This window comes from Phallusia mammillata, chromosome 5 (genome assembly GCF_965637545.1).
Source record: "Phallusia mammillata chromosome 5, kaPhaMamm4.hap1.1, whole genome shotgun sequence".
NCBI lineage: Eukaryota > Metazoa > Chordata > Ascidiacea > Phlebobranchia > Ascidiidae > Phallusia > Phallusia mammillata.
In genome coordinates this window covers 21,136,137-21,163,867 of record NC_137256.1, presented here as the reverse complement: position 1 = coordinate 21,163,867, position 27,731 = coordinate 21,136,137, and the positions used below count along the sequence as shown (strand labels likewise).

The window sequence follows — 27,731 nt, the reverse complement described above, 5'->3', positions numbered from 1 at the left end:
GCCATGGTGACGAAACTGCGGCGATTGCAACTGTACGTGATCAACCCGCTGTTGTGTTGCGTCATAGTGACGTGCGTGTCATTCTTGTTGATCATAGCGATGACGTCATGGGCAAGAGATTTAAAAGTGGGGGTAAGACAAGGCAAGTTACATGATGTCACTGCGTATCAAAAAGATAATTTGATGTCAAGAAGAATAAAACGGTCTTCAGAAGGGGTAAGTTGAGTGTTTTTAGATGTATCCAGTGGTAGGATTCAATTTTTTTTCAGCTGGTTCTATCACAAAAGTCATATTTTTCAGCCGGTTTTGTTACAAAAAGTCCATTGACAGTAACCAGTAATGCTAACCGGTTAACTGATCTCATAAAGTTTCGTGAGACGGTTCTGCAAACCGGCTGAATCCCACCACTGTATGTTTCTTTTTGAGCAAAATATACTCGATAATGCAGTGCTGATTCCCGAACGGCGAGGAATTTACTTGTATTTATACATATGGTTTGTAAATTGACACTTTAGCTGTGGGAATATGTCCTGTGAAGTTGATAAAAGATCCGGTTTTAATTGATCTTTGTATGGTTTAGCATCTACAATGTAGTCTATTAGGAATGAATGAAAATGTTTTGAATTGAAAATGTTAAGTGAGGAATTTGTTGACAAAGGTTTAGAACCACTGCAATAATGTATCAACTCGCTGTAACTTAAAAATACTCAAAATAATTATTATGTGCTAGAAATAGGATTATTCCAACAAGCCTTATTTTTTAGAAGATTTCAAGTATTTCAGAAGTTTGCTTCCAAGAAACTATAAATATATAAGATTTGACTTCAAAATATTCCAACTTTATTTCCGACATAGAAAGTCCAACTTCTAATACAAAAAAATATCGTTTTTTGCAGAGTGGTTTAGATCCCTGTTCCACTTCGCCATGTCTTCATGGAGGAACTTGCGAAACAACGGACGTAGACTTCAGGTAGAAAATCGAAAAACAAATTCAATAAAATTTAATTAACCTTGCTTGCTTTTCATCAATCGAATCAAATAAGAAATATAACAGCTTAAATAGACATTAAAGCCGAAATGTATGCTTCACACCATTTTTATGAATTGTTTTATGCGACTCAAGTGCGAAGTGACTTATGTGGTCTTATATGTCACAAATGATGGCATGAGCATTTGCCGAAACAATAAAACATTTCGCTGATGATGGCATGAGCATTTGCTCAAACAATAAAACATTTCGCTTTTTCGTCTATTTGAGTCATTAAATTTTGATTAGACTTATAAACAGATCCGTGTATATTGTTTCAAACTATTTAAATAAGATACTAGATTCTTATTCCTTTGGTGAAAAATTGCGTAGCTTCAGAAATCAGAGGATGACACCAGACCTAAAGTTTACAGTATGTGTAAAGTTAAAAATAAAGGCAAAATTGTTTCTTGGCGCTACATGTTTTCTTTTAAAAATCTGAATGGCCAAAAAACGCATCATATTGTAAATATGTGCTTTATGCATAGCTGTATGTTGTCTAAGGGAGTGTGTGTCTTAACTTATTGTCTTGCTTTGGTCAGTTTTTTAGGCGATTGTTTTGCTAACGATATTTATTTGGATAGATATATTTTACCAAAAAGCGAAACAAACAGTAGGCTACAAAGAAGAGCTGAAAGGCCTACCATCTCGTTCTAATCTGGACCTTCAAGAAAAAAACTTTTTTTAAATTATTCGCTATAATTTGCTACCTGCATGGACGTTGTTTTTAAAGCTGTCCTTAATGCTATATTCACAGGTGTTCGTGCAACGATGGGTTTGCCGGTAAGGAGTGCCAGCATAACGTGGACGAGTGCTGGTCGAATCCGTGTGAGAATAACGGCGTTTGCGTGGACCTGGTCGGAGGCTTCACTTGCCAATGCGAGAAGGGTTGGGAAGGGGCAAATTGCCAGTAAGTGATCACGCACAGCATATGTGGACACACATAAGTTTGTATTTTTGTTACGTGTTTCATAAAACAATTACACTCTTGGTCGGTTTTTAATTGTTCCTGTTGATATTAACAGTTCGCAAACCAGAGTGACTTACATTAATGTCCAAATCCGAAACTTTTGAAACGAAGTCCGAATTGGGGGTAAAATTGGTAACATTGTGTCACGAAAGAATTTGAGTGTGAAGCAAGGACCTAAATGAACCAGTTTATTCAAACTCAAACCGACTTTGAAAAGCTTGACCAGGCAACTTAGTCGCAAATACAGACGGCGAATGAGTTACGCCAAAGCAACCACGTAAAAAACAAAATTACAAAGCACAAATGTAACCACAGTCACTGAAAGAAAAAAGATGGGCCTTAATTCCAAGTCTGAATGCTATAAAGCAGGGATGGGCAACCTGCGGCCCGCGGGCCAAATGCGGCCCTTGTTTGAAGGTTGTGCTATTATAGAGTCCAACTATTATATATTTTTGAGCAGATTATTGCGCCCGATGCTATCTTGCTGAAAAATTACCTTGTGTTATACACAGGTGCGGCCCGCGATCTAATTTTGGCAATTGTATTTGGCCCCACAGTAACAAAGGTTGCCTACCCCTGCTACAGAGTTGCAAGCGGGCCCGAAATCTGAGCCCGAACCCGGCCCGAACCCGAAAGTATAAGCCCGAAGCCCGGCCCGGACCCGAAACGTTTTTGCGAAGCCCGTTTAGGCCCGAAATTTTGATTGACAGGCCTATCCACGAAAGCCTCGCAACAAAGGATGAGAAAAAAAGACAACAAACACAATGAACAATAGTAGACAATGGGGTAAACAATACGTTTTAAAGCAAGGTGGGCATTAGGTCAAAGCCAGAGAATAGTTACTAAAAAATGGCGGAAACGGAACGTAAAGTCAGGCCCGTTTTAGGCCCGTTTTCTCATAAATACCTAAGCCCGAACCCGGCCCGAACCCGGCCCGAACCCGAACCCGGCCCGTAAAGCCCGGCCCGACTTGCAACTCTGCCCTGCTATAAAGCATGGCGCTTTTACGTCTATTTGGGCAGTTATATTCGTCATTTAGTAGAAAAATGAGCAAACAAAATTATTGTTTTTATGTAGAACGGATATTAACGAGTGCGCGAGCAACCCTTGCAAGAATGGTGGAATATGCGAAACTCCTGACATGGGCGTGTACATGTGCGTTTGCGAGAATGGATTCACTGGGGTTCAATGTCAAATCGGTAAGCGATTACGTCATACGTGACGTCACCCACCTGTTACAATGTCATTTTTCCTCAACGATTTAAATAATTTTTTAAACATTTTTTACAGAATATATACGTCATGCTACACTATGTGACGTCATACGTGACGTTAAACAGCGATTGAAATATTATTTATCCTAACCGATTTTAATAACTTTTAAAACGTTTTTTCACAGAACTCATACGTCATGCCACACTAAGTGACGTCATACGTTACATTTCTATTTTCTAAAACAGATTTACCTAGCTTTAAACCAACCAACGCAATTTTTGGTCAACGTAATATATCTCATAGATATCGACGAATGTAGATCATATCCTTGTCTAAATGGTGGAGCATGCATCGATGAAGTCAATGGTTACCAATGCAACTGCGCTAGCGGGTATTCGGGACTGCATTGTGACGTCGAAATAAACGAGTGCGACTCGAATCCGTGTGAAAATGACGGACAGTGTGTGGATCATGTGAACCGGTGAGGCGTGATGATTGTAATCATATGAAAGTCGTGATTTCAGGATCTTCTGATTAGTGATTTATTCTTTGTTATTAAATTAATTTTTTGTTTCATTCTTAAAAACAATTTAGAAAATGATTTTAAATGACCTAATTTAGTTACGTAGTTTAGTTTTCAGTACGAAACCACAGTCAAATCTTACTTTCTGGTAATAATTATTTTATAACTGGCTTCCATTGAATTAAAGTTTAATTCATTATCAACCTAAAAACATTTATTTGTAGATATTCCTGTATTTGCCGTCCTGGGTTCGTAGGCTTAAACTGTGAGGAGGACTATGACGAATGTGCTAGCTCTCCGTGTCGTCATAATAGTCTCTGTGACGACAAAGTTAACGGGTTCTTCTGCTTATGTCAGTAAGTCCTTCATTCAGTTCTGTTTTTGTCAACTTTTCTTATTCAAATAGAATGGTGACTAAAATGCAGCTTAGGCGATCTATTCTGTTCTAGAAATCTACACTTACTAATTTTGATCCTTGGAAACGATTTTTAGTTTGGATATCGATGACGGGTTTTGCCAATGAAAACATGTAACGTCTCTATTCTGAATCAAAAACGATTACTGTATCTATTTACAATTTACAACTGAACATAGATTCACTTTTGGGATAAGATTCGACATAAAATCTTTAGTACGCCTGGCATTCTGTGACTATCTGTTCTAAACGATTTAACATCACGTGGTTATAACGTCACACAGGTCCGGTTTTGAGGGAGTGACGTGTGAACGTGACGTCAACGAGTGCATGAGCTTTCCCTGTTTGAACCAGGGCACTTGCACGCAACCTGAAGTGGCTAAATACAAGTAAGCAAAAAAATTTGTAGTCTTGGTTTTGTGGCCCCAAAAGCACATCATTATCAGATAAATAAGCGCTTTAGAGCTTTAATTACTTGTTTAAACTAGTTAAATTGTTTTTATTATTGAGTTTAATGTATACCATGTCTATATGGTGAAAACTTCGATTTTTATGTTTAAGGTGTTCGTGTACGAAAGGATTTACAGGCAACAACTGCGAGGTGAACATCAATGAGTGTGACAATAACCCGTGTAGAAATGAAGGCACATGTGTGTAAGTAAAACAAAACCTAATTTAAGAGTCCGAAAAGAGGCAAAAAATGTATCAAAGTTCAAAAATTTAAACAGGAAATTATTCGCAATTTTAATTGATACTTTGAAACTCAAAATAATTATGTTGACTTCCTAGTGCAGAATGTTTTAATTTTGACATAAATGAGGTTTGTTTCGCTTTCCAGTATATTTTTATTTCCAATGCAAAAAGTGGCAAAGTTCTAGTGTTTAAATGAGGGGAAAAATTGCTCTCGCAACATTTTTTCTGCTTTTATGGGCCTTACACTGTACCACGCCAGTATTGAAAAAAATATATAAAGTCAAGTTTTAACCCCCTGCCTAATGCACAACCAACCAGCCGAGGATGGCATCAGTTATTTTTGGTCTCAGGGACAACCTGGGAAGTTTCGAATGCAACTGCAAGACTGGATTTACTGGCAAATTTTGTGAGAGCGATCGCGACGAATGCGAATCCAGTCCGTGTCTTCACAACGGCTCGTGTAGAAACCTACAGGGGCGGTACGAATGCGTGTGCGCAGAAGGATTCCGCGGTCGAAATTGCGAAATTCCGTCTGGAGAATGTGACAGGTATTGAGCGTTTGCTGAATTACGTCATTAACGCTATGACGTAATCAACGACATCGTCATGAAATTAAAAATCTTACATTTAAAAAAACAAAATTTGTATCAGGCAAAAGCAATATTTTTTCATCAAAAAGTCGTTTTTGATGACGTTTAAATGTTAGTTTGATTACCAAACTCATTACGTCATCATTTAATTACGTAGCGATCCGTGCATGAATGGAGGAAGGTGCGAAAATCAACCAGGAGGATTTAGGTGCACATGTCGATCCGGGTATACAGGGACAACTTGCGAGGTGAGTGTGACCCTGGAGAATGACGTCACGCTGCCATGACGTCATTTAAAAATTTGTGCTAACGTCAAAGATCAAACTTTTGCTATCAATTATCCCAAATTCCTGCAGACCGATGTTCTCCAGTGCGGGAGTTCACCCTGCTTAAACTCTGGCTCCTGCATCGAAGGTTACAATTCGTACGAGTGCGCATGCGCGCCCGGTTACCAGGGCAACAGGTGTGAGTTGGAGGTCGACGAGTGTGCGAGCGATCCTTGCATGAACGGAGGCAGCTGCAGTGATGAAGTCAACAAGTAAAGTTGTCATCTCTTTACATTAACTTCTAGAGAGCACTTGAAACATTTACAAGTTTACATTTTACAACTTCATTTTTTCGCAGATTTTCTTGCAGTTGTCCGCAGGGATTTAATGGCAACCGGTGTGAAAACAACTTGAACGAGTGTGAGAATAATCCATGTTTAAACAACGGTTATTGTTTTGATGGACGTGGCAATTTTTCATGTCTGTGTCAATCGGGGTTTTCAGGTAAGGGCCTCCCACTCATTTGCTTTGTTTTGACTTAAATAAGGTGAGTTTGTTTTCGCAGGCTGGCGATGCGAGCAAAACGTTGACGAATGTGAGTCGGATCCGTGTGAAAACAACTCAACCTGTACTGACCTTGTAAATTCGTACAGGTAATCCAGAATAGACTATTTTCCCGTAGACTGTGGTATTATTTAGCTTTTTATGCTTTTTGTGCAGATGTACCTGTGCTTCAGGATATAAGGGCGACAATTGCCAGGATAAAATCATTTTTTGTCAACTTGATTCCTGCATAAACGGCGGGACTTGTGTTGAGGAACAGGTGCGTGTGTTTAAACCTTAGTTAGTTGTTGTAAAATCTGTTCGCTCAAAACTTGCCTAAAAATCTGAATAGAAAGTGAACATCTAAATATTTTTAAAGAATTTTTTTATCGTTCAAGGAATCCTTTTCTTGCGACTGCGTTGAAGGATTCGAAGGAAGCCGTTGTGACGTCAACATCAACGACTGTGACGTCATAGAATGCGAGAACGGTGGCTCTTGCGTTGATCTTGTTGCAGACTTTGAATGTGTCTGCAATTCCGGCTACAAGGGAAGGTATGTATTTTAGCAGTGACGTGTGGCTGACGTCAAAACACAAAAAACAACGTTTACAAAATAACGTTTACGTCACAGATATTGCAACGACACTGAAGAAGCCGATTTGGAAAAGTTGAAATCGACTCTGATGTCATTACTCCCCGGTGGTGTCGTTATCATCTGTGTTTTCGTCGCTTGTGCAGTGATTATGACAAAGCTGCGGCATTTAAGAGTCGCCCAAGAAGCGGTTTGTAACGTCTTAATTCTGATGCTTTGAGAGGGGATGAATTAGCTAAAAAAAACATACAATCGAACCCGTTTGTTTCAAAGAAATCACTCGCCAAAAACAATAACTTGCACTCGGAAAGTGAAGAGTAGTTGACGCTACAGAGTAACTAGAGTTTGAAAACTGTATTCGTCCAACAAAGCGAGTAGTTTTGAAGTATTTATTTAAAAAAAAGTAATGAGCGACGTAATTTCATAACTAGCTCCGAGAAAAAGGCGGCATAGATCAAATGGGTGATTTAAGATTGTTTTGCTGGGAATTAATCCCTTTCGAGTATAAGAGAAAAAAATAGTTAGCAGAAGAAACCGTATAAATTACTATTTTGATCTCATGTAAACATGCAAGAGATAAACTTCTAAAAAAATTAAATTCCTTTTAACTATTTTTTTAGCTAAACGCAAGGACGAGGCATGAACTTCAAAGCAACTTTCATAAACTCAAAAAGATGACACGTCATCGGCATTCAACGTTGCCTGGCAGCGATCACGTGTCAATACCGAATGGACAATTGATTCACAATCACAGAAATGCGATACCAGAAGAAGTTTTAACCTCCCAAGTTGCAGTGGTAAAATTATTGTGTGTGCTAGATTGCTGGCTAAACGGTATGAGACAAATGCAATTACGTATATTTTAAGCCACCGATCTTTTTTTAAAACAAGCAAAGTCACTTACATTCGCATGAAAAAAATGAAAGAAACAAAGGACAGGAAAATTTGTTTGCTGTTACATGCAGAATATTTTTCTGTTTTTTTTTTCAAATACGTCAATAGCAAATGTTGTAAAACTGTTGCAGTTTTTACAACCCTATAATTTCTTGACACCAACGAGCCTATATTTACTTTTCCAATAAAAAGTTTTTTAACGTTTATTCCGTTTTAGCCCATCAAGCAAATGCAGCCCATTGAATCCAACATGACCACACCCCCAGAGGTGACCAATCAGGAGCAAGGCATCGAACAAATCGCCTTGAAGGAAGAACAACCGGCACGAAAATTATCGAAGTAAAAATTGTTGACGATTAATTTATATTTCACCTAGCAGTCACACAACCGATTGTGAAACATTCTATTTGAAAAAGATATTTTAATATTATAAGATTGAACATTTCCTTTTTTACTGTACACAATAATGTTGTTAAGGTAGTGACATCAGGTCAAGCTAAGATTAAACTTTTATGCAAATTTGTACTGACCAATTTTATGCGCAAAGAATTGAACGAAAGAGAAGCGAAAAGAAAGAAGTTTCTGGCAAACGTTCCTCCAAAGTATCGGATTTACTCGGAAAAGAGACGACTTTTAAAAAGCAACGCAGCAAAAGCCAGTTCTCGAATTTCAGACACAAAGAAAGCGCGGGAGGAAAATTGTCAAGACATTCTGTGATAAATCACGTGGGTGTTAGTTGTCATGGTTACTACCTATTTTGGGCGGAGTATGACGTGTTTTGTTTTTTCAGCATCCTCAAACTTCGTCTCACTCGCCACAGCAAGAATTACGTGGACAAAAAACGTTTGATTTGAATCAAACAATCAGAACAGTTCACGGTATATTCTTGTTTTATTTGTTGTATTTAATTTTTAACATTTTCAACACTTTATTTACTATAATTTACTCTACAATTAAATAAACCCAAAAAAGGTCCAGCAAAAAATACAAAGGGTTTGAAACATTTTCCTTTGACTAATTGTTCTTCAAAACCTTTCCCGTTTTCTACTGTAAGTTGTAAGGTTATCATGTAATGTGTGTTATAATTCGGGCCGGATTCCGATGAAAGTTTGAATATAGCGGCCTAATTTGGGCCTCACTTAACACATGGTCATAATTTCACCTTCACACATAAAAAATTCGGCCTAAATCGATCTGTAAATCGGGTTCGGACCAGGGTTAGGGCTTGTACTTATGGGACCGCATACAACTCTGACATGAGTATCCATTAACAACCAGTTTTTTTAAACTGTTTATAGTTGAATCTGTATTTGCAATTGCAGACCCTCACATGCAAAACAACACGCACCCCTACGCAACCAACTTTATGACGTCACATGCTGACAACAGCAACCTGCCTTTACGTCATCAACCATTTTCGTGGATGTCGTCACCTCGACAAGGCAAGTTAGCGCGGCGTGATTGGTCAATTAATAAACAACGAAAATTTAAGGAAAATATTTATCTATTTCAGAAAACCAAACGTTTATGACGTCACAAGTGCCTAACCCCAAATTGGTTGACGAAGGAACGTTTGAAGTGACGCAGGTTTCAAGGTGCGTAATCTAACAAATTTGTATTTTAAAGATATTGTTATTGATCAAAAGGTTTGCCTAATGTTTTCATAAAGTCTGCAAATCAGTTTTTAAAATCATTTGGCTAACACTTTTTTCTTGGTTGATTGTAAAGCATCTAGCAGACTGTTGCCAAGGTCGTTGTCAAATGTAAAAACAAAACAAAAAAACTTTACGCCATTTAGGGAAGGGGCATTAGTTAAGTTGCCTCTATGTTGGGCTTTGAAGTGCTTCGGTCATCGTTAGGACTTAATCTAGCACTGCATCAACAAAACATCTGACCACAAACAATCGCCATGCTTTTAATTACAGAGTTTCGACTCAACCTTCATACAGTTTACCGGTTCAAACTTCCCGTCCACAAATCCAGCGCGAACCGCTCATCTTGTACAATAGTACATATTCAGAACCTCCAATTGGGTAAGTGTCACAGTTTTTTTACATAACGCTTTTTTATTCATAGGGCACTGCGTAATTCATGCCAAACTACCCAGTACGTTGTTTTTAGATAATTAGTTCTCAAAATCAATTTCACCACTTTTGATGGTTTAAACTTAACCGATAATCTGGAAATGTATGAACCTCATTACAACACTGCTAATCACTTAATAGAATGCAGGGCTGTGGGCTACAAAACAGTGGTTACCGAACTTTATATCATTACAGTTACAGACATTGACCAGCGAGACGCAACCACTCACGAAGCCCCGGTCTACAGTGGTGAAGCTGAACATTCATGTTTATGTTTGAGATTATGTTTTCTTGCAATACTGATCACCAAAATCATGGCAATTAAGTAGCCTAACAGTGATGACAAAGTTCTTCCATACGAAGCAGAGATTGCTCGCATTCTGGGGACTTTTCGAAACATTCACCGAACTTTTTAGCCTCTATGTGCGGAAAACGAGTTTTTAAGTGTTTGTACCAGAAAGTTTCATACCTTTTTGTTCGACTGTAATTCATTTTGGGACTGTAACGTCATCTTAACGTGAGAGTACTTACCCTGAAGAAATACTGTTGAATTTAGCGAAATGCAAACAAACAATACAGTGCCTGGCTGATCACTATCTCACATTAGGCAGCAGACGATTATGGATATGTACGCGTAGGCTACCCTGTAACAGAACAAGGCCTAAAAACCGACTGATTTGCAAGATCGTACGCAAATTACACGAAACCGTTCCAAATTTGCCGTTTTAAGTTTAATCGAGTTGTAGCTGCGTGATCGTAAGGCCAAGATTTGACAGCTGAGGATATAACGACAGTCCAATACAAAAAAACAGGCAGAAGAAAAAGTTGAAGTTTTTTTTTTTTAATTGAAACTTCAATGTAAAAAACAAGACTTGAAACCTTTTACAGTAGTTGGTTGGCGGATCCAAGTGCTCAAAAAAACTTGGAACATTGGTTGGGTCCCCTGAAACAGCTTGTCGCTCAACTCATCCAAGTTGACGTCACAGACACATTGTGACGTCATCAAATCCAAGAGAAGGTGTTTAATATGACGTTACTTTAATAAAAAGTGACGGCAAAACGAGATTTAGCTAAAAAAATAAACCGATTTTTTTACTTCGTTTAAATCAAATTGGCCTTTTTCGGGAACGTGACTCAGCAAATCTGCTAATTGTTTGCGTTCGTATTTGCTGACGTAACGGGCGTCATCGTGTACGCCATCAGGTGGTAAGTAGTTGTACAGAAATTGCTCGGCGAGGTCGTGCAGAAGAGGTTGGGCATGAAGTTTAACAAAGTGATCACGGCACACGACGTTCATATGATCAATATCACATGCGTGAGTCCAGTAACAGTCGTGTATTGCGTTAAAGGTGACTCCAGATCTGTAATAAATTTATAAATTTAGATTAAATATATGTTTAATTACAGTGTTTAAAGGAAGGACGACGGATGATATATAGCTTATTTGTAATATGCGTTAATCATTTGCCCTTAAAATAGAAACAAATGAAAGCGTAAAGCAGTTCTAGGACGGTATTAAGTTGGTTAATTTTCAGTATCACACTTTACGGCGTTTTTGAAACAATAGGGTGGGGCAAATTGTACACACTGGATTTCCTAATTTAGCGGTTCACATTGGTTATGCAGTTAACCTCGGTAAATCCGGATCTTAGCCTATTTTGGACAAAACTCGAGGTACGAATGATTTGCAATGTGGCAAGGCTTGAACTAAACAACGTTCGTTAATCCGGATCTTTGCCTTACCTGGACAAATTTTTGGGTCTAAACGGGCCTGGATTAACCGAGGTTTCATGTAAAAGCGTTTTAAACCCAGCACGTTGTCGCATTATGTCTTCAAATCGCGTAATACTAGAGTTAGAAAACAAAAAAAAAATTTGCACATGCGAACCATTGACGAAAATTACAAAAGTGATATAAATGCGCAAAAAATAAATACATTTTAAAAGTCATTAATTCCGACAAACTTACGTGTAGCAGTGCAAGGCGGTCAACATCATATGGGTTGCGTCCAGCGAGTGAACAAAATTAGGTGGAAAAGCATTTCTTTGTTTCACAACGTTGACATTCTGCGATGGTTCAATATAATAGATGTGCTGCATCTTGGTGAAGACTTTCGATTGTCGGACTTTGTAGTATGGTTGGGAAACACGTAGGCCTAAAGGTGTTGTCCATTCTACTGTCTGTTTTCCAGTTGATATGATTGTTGCGGCATCGGTAAGCCATTTCTATTTTGAAAACATGGTTGATTAAGTTGTAACAGTGGTTGCAAATACTTGATTGTCTACCGGGTAAACCACTGGAGGATCAACTTTGAATAAGTAACAAACATGTATGTAAATTTGAATAAGCGTAAAGTGGTAGTTCTCAAACTGTGCGTCGCGACGCCCTGGTGCGTCGTGTTAATTTTCCAAGGGCGTCGCAGAATAGTTCCGTTTCGTGGCTTTTTGTTGTTGTATCGATAAACACAACTTTAGTAATAAGTTTCCTCATTAACTTTTATTTGCTGGTGCGTCGCAAGTCCAGAAAACGTTTCCAGAGGCGTCGCAACAAAAAAAGTTTGATAACCACTGGCGAAAAGCAATCTTTCTTTACCTAACGATTGGAACAAACCAGCAAAAAATACGGGCAAACACGAGGTGTCCCCTTCAGGAAAACGGGCAGCTCGACGGCGGACTCATTGTGAGCATACCGTATTCAGGCTTTGCCCGCCCACTAAGGATAAAATTAAACAAACAAAACATGAATTTGAGATAAAATTTGATCTTGTAAGTCTCATGCCCTGAATAAAGACTCGATGTAAGTAAAAACGGTCGTCATGACAACTGAACTAATTTGTGATCTAGTTAAGTTTGAACTACCTGAATTTCACTTGCCCCACCAAACATGGATTTGACACTTTTAAACAGGAGGTCGGTAGTGTATGTTGAAGCCTGGAGTACATCGTTACGGGGAAGACGTTCTAGAAGTTGTTTCTTGACTTGCAGGACAGCTCCAAACCTTTTGACAAATAAAGTAAAAATTACAAAACAACAAACATTGCCATTATTAAACCGCTATGCTGCATTCTTGAAGTGTCACGATTATCAATAGCGGGAAACTTCATAGTACGCCAGGCCAATTGAAGGCGTTTTACCGAAATAGCCGGTCATCTAGCATTCATGTGACAAGGCGTAGGGTAGAAAAATCTAGTCTGTGGTGGTGGGATTCGATCGAACCCACAACAGGAGTCTTTCCCGGGCTCGCGCTCTACCACCAAGTGAGCTACACATGCTCAGCAATGAACAAGCCGAAAGTCGAATCACAAGCACCCTTGCCTGCCTTGTATGCTGCACATGTTAGCTTCGTACTAGGGGTAACACAAAACAAAATGTACCCATCGTATTATAGTTGAAAATTAATTTCTTTTATGCGCTACCAACACAAAATGGAATTGTAACATGAAACTCATTAAATTTTATGGGCCCTTCTAAAATATGCAATCTTCTAATGCAGTGATTTCAACCGTGGAGGCGGGGAGGAATTTTACAACTTTTGGGATTGAATTTACTTCAATTTTTGCACATGATTACCTTGTGACGCCATAAACAGTTGTCATGACAGTCTGTTTCACCACTTTTCTATCAATTTTTCCTTCCAGTTTTTGCGCCAACTTGTTTCCATTCTTTGCATCTTCAGCGCGAAGTTTCTCGACAACTTCAGCAACTTTCGTATAAACATCTTGTGGTATTGGCAGAGACGATAAATTGACCTAGAATGAAATGACGATTATTAACGGCACAAGGTCCTATCTGGTCAGTGCTGGGACTTCACGATATCCTGAAATCTGGAGTTTAAGCTATTCTTCCTAATTTCAAGATTTGTTAGTCCTGTGATAGCTTCATTTGTGTGATCAATAGTATGTGACGATATTGGTAGGCCCAAATGCAATGAATTTCTTAGATGATTATAAGTTCGTAAGTGATCGGATCTGGAAGTCTAAATTAGACTCAAAAGTTATATTTACAAACAATATATTAAGACACAAATTTGGCACAGTGTATAATCAGGCAAGCAGTTTTATAACAACTTAAAACGCCAAACCTGTCCAGAAAGTCCAATGCTAATGTTATAAAGCAGTGAGTCTCAAACTATAATAATCACATACCAACTAACACTATTTATAATTGCTAGGCATTACCCAAACCCTGTTCAAATAGGTTGATCAAGAGATAGGCCTATTCTTCTAGACCAGGCTAGCACATTTCTAAAACAAGCAAGATTAACTATTTCTATAGAACTTACAAGGTACAAGTTTCGACAAAAACCAATACAGCACCTAAAAATCTCGGGCATATCGCTAGTTGTAGACATACCATAGGCTGAGAACCACTACTACAAAGCATTCAAAGTTATTTACCTGTTGAGCACCAACGATATCGCGACCCATAGCTGCATAGTGTTGAAGCCCATTACATGAGCCATCTTGATGCAAAGGTAAATGAGAGACAAACTTAGTTGGGTCGGGGGATCGTAAAGCTGATGTCAATTCCATGCAAGCAGCCAACAGTTGCCATGGATCTTCAGACTTCTTCCACCAACCGCGGCCCTCTAGTGGCCGGTCAGCAGAGTCTGTAATTTCGTCCAACATCTAACAAGTAACGAAAAGGAAATTATGGCAAGTAGAAGTAAATTAGGAAATTTTTAAATAGTTTTTAAAACAAACACAAACGGTAATATATTTCAGTGTAAGAAAATTTGCAGAGTTTTGACTCCTTAAATATATATTAGATTATTAAGTGTATCACTGTACTTTTACCATTTTATTGCTACAGCGGTCCCAGGCTACTTTTTCGTATAATTACCCTTTTTAATGCTTAACAAATGTTTATGTTGTGTGCGTTATTATCTAACAAATACATCAAACGAGACAGTATGTAACAAATACATCAAACGAGACATAACAAATACATCAAACAACAATAAAAAAATACAGCTATTGTATATATTTGATGACATACCTCATTTGCAAATTCGAGCCTTTCCTCAATGCTGCAACGCTTTTTTAAACCTGTCAAATTGGTTACATGGATTTTTAACCAGTCAAGACCCTTACTGCCCAAAGGTCGGCCTTCCGCAAAAAGAAACAAAGACCTGTAGACATCAGACCCTGCAAAAAATTGGGCAAATTGTTTAAAATCAAAATCTATAGAACTGCATCATTAAATTAAATGGATATCAATAAAGAATGAAAGATGGTTATAACAACACAAGAACACTATGGATTCTGTTTTCAATTTAAATATTTGTAGGTCAAATGCCTTTTTTACTAGTGATGAGATGGTACCAGGTTTTGAAGCGAGTACTGATACAGAGTACTTAAATATATTGTTGTACTTAGTTGTGTATCACAAGCTAATTTATCTGCCATGGCCGGGGTAATTAACATGTAAAAATGTGATTTCCACACGATAGCAAAAAATTACATGTAACCTAGCAGAAGTTTTGTGCTGTTCAAAGCAAATATTGGCAAAAGTTACCCATATTCTTATAGTGTAAACTGGCCTTCGGTATTGAAAGTTGGTATCTAAAACTGAGGCAAAATATTTTGATACCGAGTACGAGTATCGATACCACTAAAATCGTTCGATACCATCGATACCAAGTACCGGGTACTCGTCCCATCACTACTTATCACTTCTGATAATGTCGGATTACTTCTGTAAAAAAATCTTACCCATATAGTTGAAGTGTCTAGGAATAGGGTAAGCCCTTCCACGAAAGTCCAAATTGTGTGGAAACCAGATAGTTTTGTCACGATACATGTTAGCAATGGACAGGTTGTACAATCCTGAACAGTGTAAGCTGTGCATTTCACGTTTCGCTTTCAAAGCATAAAAGTTCTGAGCACGCTTTATCGCTTTTTCTTCAGGAGTCAAATCATTCATGTTGGCCACAAATGGGGTGGGTGGGGACTCTGACGCCGGCGGGGGAATTCCCAATTGGGCGTCACCTTTAGCTAGAAGCAACTTTAACTGAAGGTCCAGAATTTTGTTGTTAACCTTCCATGAGATTGAACTCAACACATTCAAGGCATCGAACACTGGAAAAACTTGCGGAGAGTCATAGTGGGTTACATTGGGCTCAGTAAACTCAATTTCTGAGTGGGAACGCACAAAGTCATTTGGACACATTAGCAGTCCGCCCTGAAGAGAACTTTTCCACGGTAAAGGGGGTACAACCATTGGCAGTGCATCGTTGTCAAATTTAAAGTCTACGGAGGCTTCAGTGACTAGTTTTGAAAACAAGGGATGAGGTATGGTCATTCCGTACATCTTTTTGCCAAATGGGGCATAGGAATTAAACACGGCGGGAATTTGTAAAAAGAATGTTGAAGGTACGTTGGTGTTTTCTCCAACAGAAAACGTAGCAGATGAAACTAAAACTTCCAACAGACGCGCACCAATGCTAACTTTCCAATAACCTTTCCACGGAAGAATTGGAAACCCAGTTTGTAATTTACCATGCTGATGTTCCAAAGTTTCCCATGCCTGGCGATGTAGTCCAGTGTTGTTTTGCGAGTACAACTGTGCGTACTCGCCATAAAGTTTGCCTAGTTGTCTATCAACGTTGCATTTTAATGAGGTTTTTGCACCATATCTTGAAAACACAGCGCTGCCCAGTGAAAATGCAAGAGAAGTTGTAATGTCCCCAGAACTTGAGATGTTCATTAAATGATTGATTATAATATCCACATACATTCTGTCCGGTAAGACACATAAAAAGGGGTATACTCCACGTTTAGAACTCCAGCGCTCCTTTTGAGAATCTCTCATGCTTTGAAAAGCCTTTAAAACAGCTGGATACCAGTTTTCTTTTAATTTTTCAAGTTTGCGTTGTTTTTCATTGAGATTAGTAACCCAAGTGTTATCTTGAGCTAAAACATTTGGTACTTTAACAAACCCTTCAAGTTCTTCTTTTAGTTGAACATGGAATTGCTTCTTCAGAGTATCAATATTGCATGCTGGTACAGTATTGGAGTGTTTAGGAGCCAGCGTTGATGAATATAAGTCCTTTACAAGGTCATGGTGTGGAGGTTCTGGCACATCTGGTATATAATCATCGACAACTTTAATACCAAGACTTGAGGTGACCAACATTGCATCCTGGTATACATCGCTGTCCTTGTTTAGGCATTCCAAAGACTTATGCAATGGGTATTTGTTGTTCATTGATGCAACTATGTTTTTCATATTTTCAGGACTTTCGCCAAACCTGAGTAAAAAAGTGGTTTTTATGTGAAAAAATACATAAACAATAGCAGCTATGGTTACAAGCAAGTTAAAAAAAGCTAGTGAACACGTTTTACAGGATATGCTTTGAAAGTATTTTTGCCTAACTGGCACAAACATAACAAACACTTAGTTTTTTTAAGCTTTTTTACACAGATAGTTAGAACAAATTTTTAAAGCTTATAGAGCAAATTAAAAAAAAACAGGTTAATATTTAAAGTAGAATTTATTTAGCTGCTGTAAATTTATTTTTTCAGGTCTTCGTATTTTACTTTAATATGTATTTCTAAAAAAAAATCGTAATGGTTATTGTTAAGTTGATTTTGTTGTAATGGTGGGGTAGTTCCATGCTTATCTGCCAATGAAACAGTTTTTTAGGCTTCAGAATCTTATGAGTTGACGATCAGCTATATATACTTGCAGCTATGGTTAGACTTATTGATTAGTTTTGGTGCTAAAATTTGAAACTTACTTTCCCAATGCAGCGGTTATGCAGCAACAAGACACTGCGTTCAATTCAACATCACTGGATAAAACTTCATTTAGCATTTGTTGTAGCATGGTTAGCATAGAATGTTTATCGTTTGAGTCAGAGTTATAAAGGCTGTAGAAAAATAGTTCCAGTACCTACAAAATGACATAACGTTTGGTCACCAAAGATGCTGACACCTGACACCACTATATTGCACTATGGAAGGGGCAGCTTGCAACCTTTTGAATGACACGTGCCAAACTGTCGTAATGGTAATGGCTTTGCATGACAACATTTTTGTACGTAGTTGTAACTAGTGCCAGTTGATTAATAAAGTAATCAGTAAGTAGAAATATTATGTGTGCAGGCATGGTTTTTGAGTTGTGACTTTATAAAAAACTAAAAATTAGAAATTAAATAGGTTTAAATTCTATTAAAAATACTTAAATATGAACTTACAAACCGTTTGGATGCCATTAGAAATCACATTGGCCACCACTGTACTATAGTTTATCGTAAAAAGAATGTACAATATGCAGCATTGTTTTTTATATATGGTACTGTCATCTCTTTCTAATCACTTTGCATTGCATAACTAAGAACTTACGGACTCATTCATACCTTTATAATAACTTGTGTTTGCATTGTATGTCATTACCCTGATGAAGGTGTTTCGTATGGGACATCGAAACGTTGGCATATTACAATAAAAAACTGCCGGAAGAGCTAAAAATTCTGTTAATCATTCATACCTTATCTGTTACAGAAGGGGCGTTATTTCTTAAAAGTCCTGTCAAAATTTCTTGTAAATCCTCCGATAAATTGGCATGAGCGCAAGTCTGTATGAGATTGTATAGATATTGAAAAGAGGTGTTAAGCAGTTTTTTCTGCCTGGACATCTTTGCAGGAGTGTAACTTGACTGTTCATCTGTTACATTGTCTGTGAGAAAAAAAAACGCTGTTTAATTTGTTTGTTAAAATTAAACCAAAATATAAGATGCAAACAATGTCACTGCCTTGAGAAAAGGGTCAAATGGTTTAGATCAGAGCTCTTCAACCGGGGTTCCGCGAAACCCTAGGATTCGGTACAACCCTTTCAGGGGGTTGCACAGGGATTTGCAGCGGTTTGTTGTAGCACTTCAAACATGAATGATTCATAATATATCATTGTTTCAAACAGTAAGGCTTGCCTGTACCATCTAGTTAACTTCTTTTAGACCATTGATCAATTGTGACGTAATAAATATAACCTTGTTACACTCTAGCTAAATTGCGAGATTAATGTAGAAACGACCGTTCCAAACAACATGGCAATGCGTTTCAGTAAACCGTTTAATTGAAGTCAACCTTTGTGAGTGCTTTGGATGTGTTAAGTAAAAACGCATATTTTTCCTTTGATATAGCCTACTTGTATTACATTCATTAAAATTATTTTATGGGGGTTCCACAAAGTTTGACAAAATACCTTAAGGGTTCCGTGCCACTAAAAAGGTTGAAGAGCACTGGTTTCGATTGTAACAGTATTTTACTTACAGTGTTCCATAAATATATTACCAGTTTACCACAAACTACCAGTCATTTCTGAGTTATACACACTGATTTCAAAGCACAGTAAAAACTTTTAGAATAAAATATTTATGATAATTTTTTAAACAATAAAAAACACATTTTTTAGAGAACTTGGGGCATATAAATTTGCCTCATTTCTTGTAAAATGTTTTAGTGTGGTATATTCTTCAACAAAACTGCCAGGTAGCTTACAAGTGTATATATGACACCTTCTTTGTAGATGTTTTAACAACTGCTGTTGTCAACACCAGTGAAAGCTGTTGAAAACATTACACTGTCTTCAAAGAATTCATTCATTATGTACAAGCTCAGACAGCTTTGCTTTTAATCAAACTGCTTTTAAATTGTGTGTCCAAAAACTTTAGGCCCAGTATTTTGCTCTGTTATAAATGAAATTGATTTGGACTCATACAAGGAAAATCATAAGATCTAATAAAATAGTGAATACTTCAAGTTCTCAAAAACACTCACAACTTTACATACAGTAAACTTTGGAAAATTGGGACCAGTTTGGGCCCCTAACTCTGTGTGGTTTAGGCGAAAATCTGGATTAACTGTTTTAAATCATTTGTACCTAGAGCAGGGGTGGGGAACCTGCGGCCCGCTTGGCTTTTTAATGTGGCATCGGATTTTTGTTAAAGTATACAATACAACATAAAAAACAGTAAAATGTTTATGTACAAATAGTTTCTAGAAATGACTTCGACATTATTGGTAATTTACATTCAATATCTCCCCATTCCAGATTATGACGTAAAACTTACAAAAAATGTCTCGGATTCAACCGCTTGCTATAATTGTGACGTAACAGTCACTGGATTGCCTCTCCTTGCAGTAACATATCATTTGGCATGTGTTGTTAGTTTTGTTTTTGATTTTAGAGTGATTAGCGTGCGATCCTTATATTGTTTTTTAGTCGAAATAAGTGATAAACCTGCATGCCTTGTTTGTTGCAAACATGTAGCAGCAAAGAAAAAATCAAATCTAGAGCGATGAAATATAAAACCACTTATGTGCTTTGGGTATTTTTACACGGAATTTGAATATAAATAAATATTTGGCCCGCCCGAAAATGTTGTGCAATTCATGCGGCCTGCAGTACTAAGTAGGTTCCCCACCCCTGCCCTAGAGTTTTGTTCAAATTAGGCAAATATTTTACTATAGGTTTACTGTATTTATAACGGTACAGAATATAGTTCTTCTTTATTGTACCATATAAAACTGTGAAATTATTAAACAACTCATACCTATGAATTCACTACTTTCAGGCCAGTTTTCTATATATTCTTCAGTAACGGCATCCTCTTGATCACAAAAATCATCATGTTTGTATGATACAGCATTCAAGCTTTGGTGATAATACCGATAATGGCACCACGACAGCGAAGTGTGGGAACATGTGTTCTGCTCGGCCAATTTTGCACTGTGTTTTCTTAAGGTACCTGCAAAATGAAACAATTGCTAATTATCCAAAATTACTTAAACAGTGGCAAATAATCAGAATCAAATTGAAGTTGTATGTTTGAAAATAATAGGATCGTCAGTTTAGTCTGAAGCAAATAACTTTAGAAACAACACTAAGATTACTAAGGCGCCTCTTAAACACAAGTACCGAACTGCTAAACCAAAAAGTGGTGTTTAAAACCATAGGAAATGTCTTTGGCGTAAGTGAATGTTCAAGAGGTGTGATGTTTTAGACATCCAATGCAAAAAAATGATGTAACCCTTTGAAATTTTCCCTGGAGTTTATTTTGTTAAAATACACCTCATTCAAGGTCAATTACTGCTCACATTTTTCCATCCATGAATGAACTACCCTTTTGGTTTGGCAAGTACATACTATTAACAAAATGTGCAAATTTAGTATTGCTAAAAGCAGACCTTAATGCAGCGTTGTGTAACAGTTGAAGCTTTTATTCACATGCAAAAAAATCACCAATATTTTTGCAGAACGCCAGGAGAGTGATGAATTCCTTTAAGGCAGAAGCAGGGTTATAACGTACAAAAAAACCCTCCCAAACAAGACAAAGCACCACTAACCGTCAGCATCTGCCTGTCACGTGTTGTACTGCGTTTCAACGTTTGGGTTAGGTGTCCCCCCATAAATAAACCTCTATCGTCCAATGACTTTTTACCTTGCAAGACAGGTTTTTTGGCGTGTACCAGTACAATCTCACCTGACAACCGTCGTGTGGTTCGTGTGCTTGAAGGTTTTTTGTTGGTTGACAAGAACTCTGCCGATTTGAGCTGTTGAAAGGCAGCTCTCCTATTTAGTCGAAGCACAGACATGGCGGAACCTGTATTTTACATTTTTGAAACGTTGCATATCCACATAGCTGCAGTTTACAGCTCAATATTTGCGAATTTAGTAAAAATTAAATTACAGCCATAACTTTCCTTCGCCTTTCGTTTCGTAGGTCACGAAGTCATGACTACTCAAGCGCAAAGAGAAAAGCATGGCTTTTTTACGATTTTTGTGCAAAATTGCTTGAATGATGAAATTTTCATTTTGAAAGTGTGATTATTGAAACTCAAACGCCAACAAAAATAAACTGTAAACTGTTTCAAAGTCGATTGCATTGATTTTGCTTTTGGTTTTTGTGTGTGCATTTAAAAAGTCGCTTTAAAAACAAATTATTCCTAAATTTAACAAATTATTTATTCATACCGTTTTAATTACATACCGTTTGATATGCAAAATTACATCAAATGGAATAAACAGGCAAGTGTTTGATAATGATTACGTCATATGACCTCTACTTTAATGACGTCACAAACTGCAAAACCAACTCAGAAAAGGGGAAGTTTACGATTCCGTTTTAGATTAGTAGATTTGTGGAAATTGAAATAAAATCACAAGCTAATGTCAAAAAGACAAAACATTCACGTTTTTTGCTAGAAGCAAGTTGGTTTAGAACCGAATAAAATCGTTTTCAACACTTTCAAAGCACAACGATGGTTTTACAAATTCTGTTACAACACAGAATAATTAAATCATAAAATGACATCTGGTAATGAAACACCAGAGATTGTGGAGATAGTTAATGATGAATACATGCTTGGTAGTGGAAATTCAGATACAGAAATAACGATTGAATACATTCCAACAAAACATGATGACAGCATTCCCTATTTTGCAGGCCAAGACCTTATCCAGGTATTATAAATATTTACTAGTGATGGGATGATACCAGGTTTTGAAGCGAGTACCGATACCGAGTACAAGTACCACATGTATATACCTTTGATACCGAGTACTTAAGTACAGTGTTGTACTTAGTTGTATATCACTGACTAATTTATCTGTCATGGCCGGGGTACAGGCGTGCACACACACATGCAGAAAAATGTATTCTCCATACGATAGTGAAAAAAATATACGTAACCTGGCAGAACTTTTTCCCGATTTTGTGCTGTCCGAAGCAAATATTGGCATAAAGTTGCCCGTATTCTTATGGTGTAAATCAGTGGTTCCCAACCTTTTTTGTTATATTCCTCCCTTTGCCCATTTTCGAACTACCCATTCCTCCCCACACGACGGAAAACAAATATAACATAAAAAATTATAGCAATTTGAAATAGACCTTATAATTAGGGATGTCCATTTCAGAATCCTTTACAACCGGTTCCAAATGTGAACCGGGTCCAAATTATAAAGGATATAGTAATGTACATACAAAAATATTCTGTAACATTTCCAATGTAATTTTTTTACAGTTTTTATGAAATTCCTCCCCTGAACTCGTAAAATTCCTCCCTAGGGAGGAATTCCTCCCCGGTTGGGAACCACTGGTGTAAATGGACCTTCGGTACTCGCACGTTGGTATCGAAAACTGAGACAAAAAATTTCGATACCGAGTATGAGTATCGATACCACTGAAATCGTTCGATACCGAGTACCCGTCCCATCGCTAATATTTACACAAGTAAAAATGAGTCAAACTTTGCGATTAAGTGCTGATTAATTGCCTAATTATGTCCCTTTTTGTGGTTTCAGTGGTATTCAACAATCGAAGAAGCAAAGCATGCAATTGAGCTGTATCAAATATCTACACATACAAAGTTTATTAAACTGAATAACCATAAGTATGGAGAAGGTACAGCAATCAATGTGAACTTGCATGTTTAAAACTAACTTGCAATATCAAACTACTTTTTAACACTACATATAAATCTGATGATAAATTTCAAAAAAAAACATAATAAAAGTTCAATATAAATGGGTGTAACTGATGTGGCCTTTCATATCACTCATAATGACATGTGCATTTGCACGAAATGTTTGAACAATAAAGCATGTCGCTTTTAACATCCACTTGAGCATTATTTTTGTTATCAAATTACTTTACATGTGTGTTTTTGTAAAGACTTGTAACCTTCCTTTGTTTTGTTAGATTTAACCAAAAGTCGCATTCGTTGGGATTCGGTAACCAGAGTTCCTTACATTATGTTAAGAAGCCTAAACTTGGAATGCCAACATGCTAAAGATAGAAACAAGGAGTCAAATGAAATGAGACGAAAAAGAAGTGTTGGACCTTACCAGGTAGAAATCAGAAGATTTTGAAATGTTTTTTTTGTCAAATTAAAAGTTGGACGGAATGAATATAAAGAAAAAAATAAATAAATATTTTTATTCAGGTCCTAAAATAATATTTTTTAACTAATGCAGAACTGCTTTTCGAGCCGCCTAAAGGAGAATTTTTTTTCGTTTAAAACTATTGTTGACTGAATCTGATTAGGAAGCACTGTTGCTTTTGTTATTTATTCACACAGAAAATTACAATTTTAATCAGTGATCATTGGCATATGATGCCTATTATTTGTGGAAAAGATCCTGTAACAAACACTAATTGTCACTTTTAAATAAATACAGACAAATATGACTGATCAGGGATATATATTGGCTTAATGTCAACTGATACCCAAACTGTAATGCATTAGTTGTTAGACAAATATTTCAGTTATTTCCTCGGAAAAGCATGGTAATTTGGGGTTGCTATGAACCAAAATTATTTGTAACTGAGTAAAGTTTTTGAAATAACTCAATTTTACAGGTCAATGGAGAACAAAAAGAGAGAAAAAGATATCACTGCAACAAAGGATCAAAGAAAGGAAATTGTAAAGCTACCATCAATATCATAGAAGTCCTCAGATTTCCGCAATACCGGGTAAAATTGTGCAAGAAATGTAAATTATCAGTTTATAAGCGGTAGAAACTCGTGATAACTTAATACTGCCTCTAATGGGCAAAAATAGTCCTTCTTTATCGTTGAACCATAACATTTAAAGTCAGGTGTAATAAGATACAGTGACATGTAATGAAAATGGGAATGTTTTATTCATAGACGGATGACTTAGCAAAGCCAAGTCGAACGACAACAAGCCGACTAATTAGAAAATCACTTCAAAAGGGTGACCATGCTGTGTACAAAGAATTCATGGTTCGTGTTATGTTTCCACCTCTCGAAGCTCATTCTGGACACAATTTCGGTGAAGTTACGGAAGCTCAAAAATATATTTTGCAAATATCAGAGCTCGCTTCGGACATTAAAAAGGTGTCGACTGTTGTAACTTCAACTGACTTGCTCCGTGAGGTATGCGGCAATCTTGCAAGGATAATGGAGCGATTGAACACAGAATGTGATACCACAGGCTGCACTGAACTTGCAGAGTTTGCGAAAAAGTACCCTGTAAATCAAAGTTCAGGGAGCTCTTCGGCAAAGCGGGTGAAAAAACAAATTGAAATATTATCTGAATCTGATGAAAATCTTAATATGCAAATGAAAGACACTTTGTACATGCTTCAAGACAGAAAGGCAACAATTGTAGTTACAACTGACCAAGAGGTAGAAAATCAACAATTACAAACCTAAAATTGCTACTGCTTATAAGTTTTATTTGTTTGTTTGTTTTTTGTTTAAAAAATATTTTGTCTATTTTTTCGATGCCTTAGATTCAAGTCTGATTTGAGAACCTCAAAAACAAAAATTGTTGACACATATTTTAAAAACATTGTGTCTTTAAAAAGAAACTATAAAATAGTGATGGGATGATACCAGGTTTTGAAGCGAGTACCGATACCAAGTACGAGTACCACATGTATATACCTTCGATACCGAGTACTTAAGTACAGTGTTGTACTTAGTTGTATATCACTGGCTATTTTATCTGCAATGGCCACGGTACAGGCGTGCACACACACATGCAGAAAAATGTAATCTCCATATGATAGCGAAATATATACATAACCTGGCACAACTTTTTCCCGATTTTGTGCTGTCCGAAGCAAATATTGGCATAAAGTTACCTGTATTCTTATGGTGTACACCGGCCTTCGGTATTCACATGTTGGTATCGAAAACTGAGACAAAATATTTCGATACCGAGTACGAGTATCGATACCACTGGAATCATTTGATACCGGGTTCCCGTCCCATTACTACTATAAAATATACATTATTTGTGCTAACCAGACTTTTGTTGAAATATATTGGTTTGCTTTTTGTGGCACAGTGCACTGTGTTTAGTATTTGTTTTGCTATCATACAGAATTACTTTGCCAAACAAAAAATATTGTGACAAATTTCCTCACAGTGTAATTGCATTTTTTCTTCACTTGTGTTTTGTCTTGAAATATGTGTCTAATACTAAAAAATATGTCTTTTTTCTAGCATGTTATACTGTAGTCATTCTAAAAACTGAAAAGAATAAATTTTAATGGATAAACATCACGGCTGGACAATATCAAGTTCTGAGGATGAAGAAGAAAAGAGTATTCTTCCTTCAAAAGAAAAGAAGCGAAAATTTATGAGCCCAGCGCAAATGAAAAGAAAAATTTTAAGAAACGAAGAGACTAATGAAGCAAAAACCAAAATCCCTTGTAAATTTGGTGACAAATGCTTTCGTAAAAATGAAGAGCATTTGAAAGAATTTTCGCACACTGGGAAGAGGAAACTGGAAAAAAACTCGGAAGATGACAACAGTCCACAATCCAGCAACAAACGTTTGAAAGCTAGTGCTGGAAATAATTCATTGGACCCAGTGTCTGCTTATCATGCATCAGAACCATATCATTTACTCCTCACCACTGTAAAAGATATTCCCAAAAAATTCAACTACTTAGCGACAACCACTGTAAAGGAATTTGCTTGCCCACCATCAATTGGTATTAAGGACATTCTTTCAACAAAATTTGGAAAAATACTAAAATCAGCACAATTTAACTACTGTATTGACATCCAATGGTTGATGGACCAATATCCCAAAGAAGTAAGGGATCAACCAATTTTAATAGTACACGGAGAACAAGCTGGCAACAATATGAAGTTAAAAGCTGAGGCTGCACCTTTTTTGAACATCCAGCTATGTAGAGCTGACCTACCTCCATTTGGGACACACCACACAAAAATGATGTTTCTCTTGTACAAGCAAGGACTGAGAATTGTAATCAGTACATCCAATCTCGTTGAGAAAGACTGGAGAAACAGAACACAAGGTCTATGGATGAGTCCTATATTTCCAAAAGCCGACCCCAATGCAGATGATAGTGAATTTAAAAAGGGCCTTATAGCATACCTAAATGCCTACAAGAAAAAAGAGCTAGGCCCATGGATTGAGTTAATTAAGGAACATGACATGTCATCTGCAAATGTTTTGCTGGTCGCATCTGTACCTGGGAGACATACTGGGCCATCATTGCATTCATGGGGACACTTAAAGCTTCGAAAACTACTTACTACATATGTTAAAGGTGTTGACTCAACATGGCCTGTGATTGGTCAGTTTTCAAGCATTGGGTCATTGGGACCAAACAAAGACAAATGGGTGTGTGGAGAATGGCTTACAAGCATGTCAGCTTGTCAGCGAAAAAATCAACTTGGTGCTGTAAAGAAAGCTGATTTAAAGCTAATTTTTCCAACTGTTGATAACGTACGTTGCAGTTTGGATGGTTACCCTTCTGGGGCATCATTACCATATAGCTCAGCGAACGCTCATAAACAGCCTTGGCTTAAATCGTTTTTTCATCATTGGAAGGCAGAACACTGTGGTCGCTCTGAGGCGTCTCCTCACATCAAGTCCTATACAAGAATTTCACCATTCAAAACCAACATTAGAAGTGCCTGGTTTTTGCTTACCAGTGCTAACCTATCCAAGGCAGCATGGGGTGGCTTAGAAAAATTAAATTCACAACTCGCTATTAAGTCTTATGAGCTTGGTGTTCTTTTTATCCCTTCAATAATAAACAAGGTCACAAGTGAAAGTTCCCCCCTTGATAATTATTTTCATCTCAACATGTCAAGCTCTGGGAAACAGTTTTATCTGCCCTACAGCTTACCCCTTCAACCTTATAATTCTGAAGATGAGCCATGGACATGGGATGCTCCTCACAGAGATGGACCTGATCGATTTGGAAATATATGGGTTCCATGTTAATACTTGATTTAGTGAATGTTTAATCATTTTGTGGTGTTTTTTTGAAAAATAAAATTTATTTTGTGGGTAGATTTTCTCACTATTAAAATTTGGGCCACATGTTTTCTCCAAAACTCCAAAACATGTATTGTTAAGTTTGTATTTTCAAACTAAAAACAGAACAGAACACCAGGCCCA

General features: G+C 37.2%; 4 protein-coding genes across 4 annotated transcripts; 3 read left to right on the top strand and 1 right to left on the bottom strand.

The window, feature by feature from the left end:
• Positions 1 to 99: 99 nt before the first annotated feature.
• On the top strand, positions 100 to 10,299 carry LOC145229684 (uncharacterized). Its single transcript, XM_080095018.1, has 20 exons — positions 100 to 216; positions 897 to 970; positions 1,785 to 1,937; positions 3,075 to 3,196; positions 3,516 to 3,693; positions 3,960 to 4,091; positions 4,408 to 4,539; positions 4,712 to 4,804; positions 5,194 to 5,391; positions 5,591 to 5,681; positions 5,790 to 5,971; positions 6,058 to 6,203; positions 6,265 to 6,352; positions 6,420 to 6,522; positions 6,641 to 6,795; positions 7,995 to 8,067; positions 8,206 to 8,386; positions 9,242 to 9,323; positions 9,654 to 9,761; positions 10,008 to 10,299. The coding sequence occupies exons 1-20, from the start codon at positions 100 to 102 to the stop codon at positions 10,018 to 10,020; spliced, it is 2,421 nt and encodes an 806-aa protein (XP_079951144.1). The 3' UTR covers positions 10,021 to 10,299.
• Positions 10,300 to 10,632: 333 nt separating this feature from the next.
• LOC145230074 (DNA-directed RNA polymerase, mitochondrial-like) lies at positions 10,633 to 21,571 on the bottom strand. The gene is made up of 11 exons (XM_080095453.1): positions 21,299 to 21,571; positions 20,369 to 20,563; positions 18,305 to 18,492; positions 17,553 to 17,707; positions 15,526 to 17,063; positions 14,810 to 14,958; positions 14,209 to 14,439; positions 13,382 to 13,560; positions 12,671 to 12,809; positions 11,781 to 12,037; positions 10,633 to 11,173 (listed from the first exon to the last, which is right to left on the bottom strand). Exons 1-11 carry the CDS (start codon positions 21,408 to 21,410, stop codon positions 10,879 to 10,881), a joined length of 3,438 nt encoding a protein of 1,145 aa, XP_079951579.1. The 5' UTR covers positions 21,411 to 21,571; the 3' UTR covers positions 10,633 to 10,878.
• Positions 21,572 to 21,771: 200 nt separating this feature from the next.
• On the top strand, positions 21,772 to 25,792 carry LOC145230076 (uncharacterized). Its single transcript, XM_080095455.1, has 5 exons — positions 21,772 to 22,278; positions 23,119 to 23,218; positions 23,516 to 23,664; positions 24,176 to 24,289; positions 24,467 to 25,792. The coding sequence occupies exons 1-5, from the start codon at positions 22,123 to 22,125 to the stop codon at positions 24,992 to 24,994; spliced, it is 1,047 nt and encodes a 348-aa protein (XP_079951581.1). The 5' UTR covers positions 21,772 to 22,122; the 3' UTR covers positions 24,995 to 25,792.
• Positions 24,902 to 27,623, top strand: LOC145230075 (tyrosyl-DNA phosphodiesterase 1-like). Its single transcript, XM_080095454.1, has 2 exons — positions 24,902 to 24,967; positions 25,793 to 27,623. The coding sequence occupies exon 2, from the start codon at positions 25,839 to 25,841 to the stop codon at positions 27,552 to 27,554; it is 1,716 nt and encodes a 571-aa protein (XP_079951580.1). The 5' UTR covers positions 24,902 to 24,967; positions 25,793 to 25,838; the 3' UTR covers positions 27,555 to 27,623.
• The last annotated feature ends 108 nt before the right edge of the window (positions 27,624 to 27,731 follow it).